The 9,948-nt window shown below is 33.4% G+C and overlaps 1 protein-coding gene across 1 annotated transcript; it reads left to right on the forward strand.

Annotated features, from left to right (window-relative positions):
- The first annotated feature begins 4,424 nt into the window (after positions 1–4,424).
- On the forward strand, positions 4,425–9,546 carry LOC131036289 (uncharacterized). The gene is made up of 3 exons (XM_057968145.2): positions 4,425–4,717; positions 4,896–5,240; positions 7,501–9,546. Exon 3 carries the CDS (start codon positions 7,776–7,778, stop codon positions 9,330–9,332), a length of 1,557 nt encoding a protein of 518 aa, XP_057824128.2. The 5' UTR covers positions 4,425–4,717; positions 4,896–5,240; positions 7,501–7,775; the 3' UTR covers positions 9,333–9,546.
- The last annotated feature ends 402 nt before the right edge of the window (positions 9,547–9,948 follow it).

The raw sequence follows: 9,948 nt of genomic DNA on the forward strand, positions 1-9,948 counted from the left end.
TGAAGGATTGTAAAAAAAATAGTGTTCAACTATTGGTCCATTTGTGTTAGACATAAGTTGTATTTTAAATAATAATGTGTTGATTTTATCAAATCAATTATCAAATATTTTTTTGTGTTCAGATATTGGTCCATTTGTCTAGGATATAGAAGTCAGAGATAATAAACATTTATGGTTAGCAATAGGCATTTGGTCGATTTAGGTTGCATATAAGTTTTGTTTAAAATAAAAATATGATATTCTACTACCAATAAATGGTATTTTTTGTTGTTCAACAACTAGACATTTTTAGATTAAGTTTTGATTGAATCTTTGAAAAGATATTTTTAAGAAACTTTGCACTAGACATGCTATTTTGATGAGTTGTAAGTCACACTTCCAAATCTTAATTATAGATAAATAAATGTCAATTTTATATTTCTTAAAAGGTGAAGGTCCTACTATATACATCTTAAAGTTCCTTTTTTAACAAACTATAGGTGTTCCACATAAAACCAAACCTATATACATCTTAAAGTTCCATTTTGAAAGAACAATGGGTGTTCCATTTTAATTTAATACAAATTAAAGACTTTTTTAAAACGAAACTTTTCAAGTTTCCACACGATGTTGGTGTATTCCCTATAAAAATCTGTCTGTAAATGCATAAAGTGGTCAAACAAAGTTGAATAGGATGGATATGGAAATGGGAAATGAAATTGTGAAGGCAGGGAAATTATTGCTTCTACTACTGACGTAATCTATGACGTTGTAGCGTTGATTTTGTCACAGAACTCTCGTGTGCTGCATTCAATATATTCACTCTCGCAATTTCCAATGCCACTAAAATCTGTCCAGAACTGAAAATTATGGGTGCGCACAGTATGCTGGATGAATAAATGCTAATGGGGAGGGTAGAGTGTTAAAACGACACGAAGTAATTGAATAATCCGAGTGCAACGATAAGAACGTGGAAATTCACAACTTTAACCATTCAAATTCATTGATAACACAGACTCTGGAAATAAATGTCTACTAGATTTAATCACACTAGTTAATTGCTATGGATGTGGTAACAGTATTTCGTACAGTTTTTAGAATGTGTAAAATATAATAGATTTGGTAAAAATGAGATGAAAAAACATGATTTGTAGATCTGAAAGTTTTTTTTACAGTGCCTGGCAAATATCTGACTCATCCGATATCATTTTTTGTTTGTTTGATTGAGAATGGAGATGGCCAGTAAGAATTTTTTAAAATAGATCAAAGAGTGTGAACCAATGAAAAATATACACACAATCCAATTTAAAAACAGCTACAACAATACAATTCATGAATTGTAAAAATTTACTAACATTAATTATCTAAATTATCAAAAACAGAACAAATAAAATATTAAAATGATTGATATATTTATATGAATTGTAAAAATTTACTAACATTAATTTCTACAGCCCACGCTAATAGGGGAAGAGCACCAATAGGGGAAAGGATCCAGTAGTTGAGCATGTATCAATTGTTGTGAGGGTTGTTGATTCCTTTTGTTCTAAAAATTGAACAAATAAAACCTATTATTTGAAACAAAAAATATCAATGAATACGAAAAGCACTACACAACAGTCTTCACAGACAAGGGATAGGGATTCTCTGTGTTTGTCCAGTACGCTATCATTCTATGGCCGTGTCTTTTGGCTGCTCTCTAAAATGTCTTATGATCAGATTTGATCGCACCTCTAAAATATTCCAAAAAGATGCTTAAAAGCTGCAGATTCATTCAAGATAGTGATGTCGAGGACTTAAGTTTGTAAGAGGTTTTGTGGTACTTTTTAATGGATTTTTTGAAACAATCTTAATCTTTCTTGGTAATACTAGGTATAGTATTAACATCAAATTGTTGTAGCAATAAGCTGGTTATTATCTCTTCTTCGTGAGTATTGGCTGTTACCTTTGTTATGCTGCATTGTCCTTGATGACAAAAAGGTTTTGGTGACTATATAGCTTTATCTCTATGAATAGTGGACAGGTGTAAGCAGATTAATTTTTGGTATTCATTGATAGTGAAACTTTTTGTGGAAGAGAAGAAGGTAGGTTCAATGACCAGTGGTTCTTCAAATTCGCATTGTGGTATTTTTTGATTTAATAATCTACAGGTATGAATGCTTCAGATGGTAATATTTTATGGCTAATTTTGTGGGGATTTCTCGCAATTGTTTTAGCATCAAATTGTCAAATTGTTATTTTTGCAGTATGTTTTGTGAAACCGTGAGGGGTAAAAAGTAAAAAAGGAAGTGAAAGAAAAAAGAAAGAAAGATAAAAGTGTTTTCTCTTGTCAAACCATGAAGGGTAAAAAGTAAAATGGAAGTGAACAAAAAAAAAAATAGAAAGATAAAAGTGTTTACTCTTCTATTTTTAAAAAAAATGAAAAAGATGGTCCCGAGTATTTTCCCAGTTATCAAAAATGCAAAGATTAAAAATATCTTTATGCAGTACATTTATTTTGGTGATAAATTTTTATTAACTCCAACCTAAGTTAGGGTTTGGTAACCCTACTCAAAGATGAACACACAAAACAGTTTTATTCCGGCTGTGATTCAGTTCTATCAAACCAGTTTTATTCCGGTTGTGATTCAGTTCTATAAAACCCGTATTACAGTTTGGGAACTTGATTTTGGAGCGTGGTCAAGGAAGAAGTTTTGTTAGTTGGTTTTGCTTGATGAAGGATAGATCTCTTGAATATAACAGGGTGTAACAAAAATAAAATAAAATAGAGATGGCGGTGATAGACCATCTTTTGTATTAATCTTGTTCAGTGATTGACAAGTTGAGAGTTGCATAATATGATGCACTTCTGAATTTATAAGTGCTTGTAATTGGAGATTTGATATCATTTGTGACATAGGGGTTGGTGCTCCTTGAAGTTTGAGACTTCTAAATACAGTGTAAGGAGTGGGTGCTTCTTGAGATAATAAAATATTCTTTTATCGAGTGGTTTTTCTACCCCAAGAGGGTTTTCCACTCATGAAAATCTGTGTTGTGTGCTAATCCACTTTATGTGTTCCATTAGATGAATGCTCTGATACATTTATTTATGCTTCATTGTTGTTCTACAAAATTTTAATTCTTTATGCTGGTCACTTTGTTTTTTAATTAATTCTACCAGTCATAATTTGATGCTTTGACAAGTTCAATAAGAAGCATATCAAGATTACTCAATTATACATATTGTTTAATCAGAAATGCATGCTTCGATACAAGTTAGGGTGTCATATGTGTGTTAAAAGAGTTTTCAAAGTAAGAAAAAATTAAAGAGAGTTAAATTGATTATTGACTCTGATTCACCCCCACCTCTCAGAGTCAATCCACTTCCAACATTGGCATTTCCTTTGTTGGTGAGCGATTTTCAATTCTTACAAGGGGATGACAAGCATGGCCATGCCATTGAATTTATGGTTAGAACTATGCAAGGGATTACCTTTTTGTTGGTTTGAGTTTATTTTTTAGAGGGAAGTGTGGGAGTATGGAGACTGGGATTTTGCTCTTCAATGCAAATTTATGTATAGAAGCTAGTTTTGATTCACCTATTTTGGTCTACAAAGATGTCTTTTTATCATCTATTTTTTGTGAAGTGATTGCTTTGCAACCTAAGTATTAACGTGGTGGTGTTTGAGTTTAATGAGGAGGAAGGGTCAAGTAAATATATTCACAAGGCCTTAGCTTACATGTTCAACATTATCAAGTTTGGAGATATTTTTAGGGAAACTAATGGATAGACTTACAAATATCCATGTAAAAAATTCTAATGAGTTCGTGTTTAAGATCTTAAAATCATGAATTTATAGATCATAGCAAACCAAATCTCATTCAATCTTGGAGTCTTCTAGATTTTACTCAGAAGCTTCTTCAATCAATATTTACATTAAGTTCATGTCTAAGACCTTAAGTCTCATAGCTTTCACTTATTAAATTAAACTTTATCAAGGTTTTGTGTCCAATGATGTCTTGCATGTTCTTTGGTAGGCTCAAGCTTCCATATATATCTTGATTCACCGAATTCTATGATACTTGGAACTAGTCTACAAGATCACAATGTTAACTATTTATTCTGTCTTTCATATAATAGAAAAAGGAAACCAGATATAACCTATATTCCAATAATCATTCATTGAAACATGCTGATTAAAAGCCTTAAAAAAAAATGGCCGCCTACACCTACTAAATATAAGTACCTCTCATCACACCCACTCCATAACAAATATAACTGTTCGTTATTAAAACAGCTTCATGTAGATGACCATAATGAAAACTTCATTTGATAGAACCTTTACCTACTAGACACATTGAATGTCAAGTGAATGTGAATGGTCGATATTTTTCCTCTACTAAATGATGAAAGGTGAACACAATAGATATTTTATTGTTTCCTTTGAAAAGTTTGGACAGCACAGCAACTGCTAAACAAAAAATAGGTATTTTTCCTCTACTAAATGATGAAAGTTGAACACAATACCTAGATATTTTATTGTTTCCTTTGGAAAGTTTCGACAGCACAGCAACTGCTAAACAAAAAATGAATGTAGTTTCCCGATATAACCCTAGTGGTTAGTAAATGTGAATGGAGAGTAAACTCTCACGCTTACAGAGAATTTACACAAACCCAGGGCACCTGAAAATATTATCACAGGCACTGCAGCTTCCCTTCTACAAAATTTCGGGCCTCAAATAATTCCGAGTCTCAAAGGTAAGCTCTGGATCATCTTTGTGTCGTTTGTACGGTCTTTGTTAAAAGAAATACGGATATCCATTTGCAAACATTTTCAGCATTTTGTAAATTTTGTTTTGAAAGGGATTTTTGTGATTATGCCCTGTTTTTTCATTAACTTTCTATTAACACTTACCCGTCCTAAATCTTCTTGCAGCAATAGAAATTACAGTTTACAGAGAATAACTACACAAAGAAATTTACCTGCTTTGGTTGCAACCTGTGTCTTGTCGCTGGTTGAAATACGACGAATTTGAAGAAACCCAAAAAACGTCGTTTTAGTTTGCCCTAAAATTCGTACGGGAAAGGGTTTAGGGTTTGATCAATGTTTCTTCTAGAAGTCTCTGTTCTGCGACAGTTTACAGTAAGCAGGTGTTTACTGGTGGTGGCCGCCATTATTGCAGAGTCCAGAGGCTACAAAGAGTGACTTGAGTGCGCCGTTTCAAGTAGATACCAGTGACAACTGCAAGCAGTAAGACTTTCCTGGATTTGTTGAGCAGAGGTAGGTACCATCCGCACTGCTATTTTAGGTTTGGTTTGTTTCATCATAATTATGGACACTGAAATTTTCATGCTTTTAATTTATTTATATTTTATGGCTGCGATGTCTGTATCTATTTTTATTTTTCACTGTGGTTTTTTAATTTATTATATATATATTTACTAAAATAAATTATGTTAGTCACAGTTTTTAATAAAAATAACATTAGGCACGGTTTTTAATATAAATAATATGAGTCATGGTTTTCAATAAAAGTAGCATTAGGCATACCAGCTGTTTTCTACTTTTTCAAAGTATCAAATCCATTATGTAATAATAATAATGACAAAGTTGTAGGGCGTAAGGGGGAGGTAGGTTAAGTTCAAAATTTGATGGTCAGTTTCGCCTTTTAACCATTTTTTTTAAAAGGTTATTTAAGTAATTTTTTTTTGAAAAAAGTAATTATATTATTTTTGAATTGGAATAAAGCATATGTAGAATCAGAAACAATATTAATTGTCATTTATTTACAAATTTATTATTTTGATTCTTGAAAGAATAAATCACAATATAAAAGTACATAAAAATATAGCCAAAAATATATTATCAATCCAAATCATTTTGAAGAATGTGCGATTGTTTCTGGGACAAATTATATATGCTTTTTGTATTAACGTTTCATTGTACTCAGCAATCCATCACCAAGATTTATTCTTCCTCTTCTTGATGATGGATTAAACATTGATAAAAAGGAATACACAGTTTGTCCCAGAAACACTTGCACATAATATATGGATGGTGGAAAATTCATGCCTACCATTCTGAAGAAGTGTAGGAATATAAAAAATGGGTTGAAGATCAAGATTCCCAATTTATAACATTTCAGTTACAATTAAACATCAAATGTTCATTTAGCCAAATAGTTAGTCACATGAGTGAAGAAAATGGAATCAAAATTTAGTGATAAATAAAGAATTTGCTAAGAATATGTGCATGTATAAAACCAGCCTTCAAGAAGACTTTTAAACTTTTCCATTATTTTAAAAAGAGAAACAAGTTTGCTCTACCGCAACTACACAACTTGAACTTCCATTTGATTATTAGTACCAATCCCATTAGTAAAGAGAAGATGTAGCACTATTCCACTGAATTCCACCAATCCCCTCAGCACATGGATTATATAACCATCGATATTATTTTTTTTTAAATTATGAATTAAAAGACCATTTACCAGTTTTATTTATGATTATTTAAATTTTGTTTTAAATATTATATTTTTTATTATAAATAAAGTAAATACGATTTAAATATTTTCTAAAAATTATATAAATTTTTTTAAGTCTGTCCGAAATATCCTCTTTCTATGATTCAGCCTTGCTAAAATTTCTCTGTATTTGACGGGAAAATTGCCTTCATAGGGCCATCAAATTTAGACCAAAAGGCAGACCCCAGTGCCAATACAGCTACTGCAGATGCTATTCAACTGTCACATCAATATTACGATCATCTGCCACTGACAGCGACATCCTCTGTAACAGCTGTTTACAACGTTGACAGAATAAATAATTAAACGGCAAAAAGACAAATATGATTAGACGTGCCACTCATCTACTTTTAATTTAAGAAGTGGGGCTGTCCCTTCCGATGCCATGCATCAGCAATTGCTACCCAAGACTAGGACCATCTCAGCCCATTATTACATCTATGTTATATTAATATCTATATATCTTCCGGAATTTTCGACTCTTATTTTATTAATAAGAGAAATTTAATGGTTTACTATGGCTTTGAAGGTACTCTGAAGAATCATAGTTTGATCCAATCAGTTTTTAAGAAACTTACATGATTTATCATCAGATAAGAAAAGAAAATAAAATAGATAATTTTTTTGACTTTGTTGAAAAAAAATTTATTATTATTATAATAGATTGTTAATATAAAAATATTACACAATTTAAATCAAAATCAGAATGATATCATATCACTAATTTAATAATAATAATGAATTTATTTTTAAAATCAATCACGGGGTTCATACCAATCTTGTCCTTATGAATGTAATAACTTACCAAACCCATCTGGAGACAAGGGGTAAAATATTTAACAAGACACTTTTATGAATAGAATTGGAAAATTATTTAGACGACCAGGTCCCTCATTGTATAGGTTGTCGTCTACTAGTAGGTTTTTTATTTTTATTTGTTTAATTTCATTATATGGGTTGTCGTCTAGTAGGAGATTTTTTTAATATACATTGACGTTTGCTATCATCACTGGACAGATCGGGATCTGGGAAAACGTATCAAAAGGCAGAAGGGGGGAAGAAGAATATTGAGCACTGAAGTTGCTCCGGCATAGTTTTAGTGGAAAGGAGGAAAGAAAGAACCGACCTAATCTGATTGTGTCTTGTGACGAGTTTTTTATGGGATAAGATGAAAGGAAAAAGACAGAGGAAATTTTCAGAAGAGAAGAGGCTTTAGTCATTAGATTGTGTAAGAATTTTTTCAATCAGAATTTTAGATCATTCCTCTTAATCTATCAGCTAAAGAGAGAAAAATGACAACAGTGAAGAAAGTTGTACAGACGGTGTTGCTGCCATTGCAACTTAGCCTTGGAATTTTCCTGATCATGAAGACGACACCTCTTTGGGCGGTCATTCATTGCACCCTTGCCTACTTGCTCGACTGCCTCTATTTCCCTTACACAGATTACAAACAGCTCCATGGATTTAAAGGTCGAGTCTTCAAAAAAGTGGTCTCTCATGCCACTACTGCAGGAGATGTGTCCAAAGCAAAAAAGCAGAAGGTTCCTAACAAACCTAAAAATCTTGGGGAGTTGATCGCAAATTCTGAGATGGGTAGGTCAGTCTCAGTGGTCTACCTGGGTCAGAGGTTTGAACTGCAGCGAATGGAAGGAGACAAGATGCAAGTAAACATTGGATTTGAGCGAAAGGATGGAGAGAAGATTTCAATGAAGGTCGGGCCTGCATATTACATCACAGATAAAATGTGGGAAACTGTGCAGTACATTGTAAAATTGCCTCCAGAGACCGTGTTTGTGAAAAACCATAAAGAGATATGGGAAGAAGTGGTCACGGGCGATATTATGGAGTTTGAAGAAGTGCTTGATTCAGTAATATTGGACAACCGTGCGGTTGTTCGTCTGGACCATGATTATTTTCTGCCTGTCAACTTACTGTTGACGGAAGATAAGTTGCAGAGGACTCTAAACTTTGTGGGTTTGTTCCTAAACACTCAAAAGCAAATCCATTGGCTCATTCCCGCATGTCTAAGCTTTACAGCGGTAGTAATGGGGTTCAGCACAACGCTGAGGCTGTCTATTGTTGGATGGATCGGTAAAGTCTTTTGCAGAGGATTACAGTTTCTGTGTGAGCTGCTCCCATTGGCAATGAGGAGGTCGGCATATTCTTGGGGAAGCTGGGTGGAGCGTTTTAAGCCCAGTAATGACTTGCAATCAAAGATTGTCAGGGGCAACGTATCCGTACTCATTGCTGGAGGTGCAAAATTTGAATCTGAATCTAAGATTGAGCGTATAAACTTCGCTGACTGTTCAGTAGATGAGATTTACTCTGGAGGCGGCCCAGTTTTGTTCGGATGTGACTCAAAATCTGATTCCAGCTGTGACTCAGTTTATATTGAGTGGATCTTCGAGAATGCTCAGAAATGTTTGTTAAAATTCGGTCGTGTTGCATCAAAGGAGGTTCGGTCGTCTTTAAAGCCTGGTCATGTTGAATTAAGGGAGGTTAGGTCGTCGTTAAAAGCGGATAATACTGATATCGAATCTGGTGATGGACATTGCAGCACGAAGGAAATAAAATTCTTCACATCTGATTTTCCCAAGGCACAGGAATCGTTAATGGCGGATGATATTCATACTCCATCACTGGATATCGAATGTAGCAAAGAGGAGGCCATAAAACTATTCATATTTGCTGCTTACATGGCAGAGCTACAGTCAGGTTCATTGAAATCTTATGACAGCAATTCTAAGACTGTTTATGTCCACCGTTTCATAGAGTCGATCAACGCCTATGTCAGAAGCGGCTATCCACGACTCCACAAATTATACTTGGAGGGTGTAGTTGTCCGCTGATATCATGCCTAAATTTCTCTTACAATTCCTTGATAGCTAAATGAAAGTGTACTAGATTCTTAGAGATAAGAAATGTTGTGTAACAGGTGTCCGACCACTTTGGAGGATGCAGATGTTCGCAGATATAACTTTAGTATAGGATATCTTATTTAAATTTTCCTGTAAGCAATTATAGTTCTCTAATTGCTAAATAAAAATATAGAAATATAATGTTTTTCTGCATTTATCAGTTTTAAAGTACAAACGAAAAACAGTTTTTAAAATATTAAGTTGTAGTTTATTTAGTTCAGTTAAGACTTGAATCTTAGATCTTATATTTTCTAGTGGATTGTTCGATTGAGTTATTGGTCCAGTTTTGGTAAGTTCATTGTGGGTTTGGGTGTGGCTTAATTCCAACATCTTTTTGTAAGTCTCAAAGTATGTGTTTGGGGGGTTTTAAGCTAGACTCTATACCAAAGTTGAGTTATAGTTTTCATGGGCCAGCTAGAACTCAAATTAAGACTTTACATTTGCTACTGTTGTGCTGCCCTTCTTTGGCGAGTCCACTGTCAATCCAGATGTGACTTATTTCCAACAAAAAAGAATAACTGTAAAAATTGTAATAAATCCTATTGAC

The sequence above is a fragment of the Cryptomeria japonica genome, chromosome 1, assembly GCF_030272615.1.
Source record: "Cryptomeria japonica chromosome 1, Sugi_1.0, whole genome shotgun sequence".
Lineage (NCBI taxonomy): Eukaryota > Viridiplantae > Streptophyta > Pinopsida > Cupressales > Cupressaceae > Cryptomeria > Cryptomeria japonica.

Bases quoted from the DNA above. Each gene is read 5' to 3' on its own strand.
- LOC131036289 (XM_057968145.2), top strand. From the start codon at position 7,776: ATGACAACAGTGAAGAAAGTTGTACAGACGGTGTTGCTGCCATTGCAA.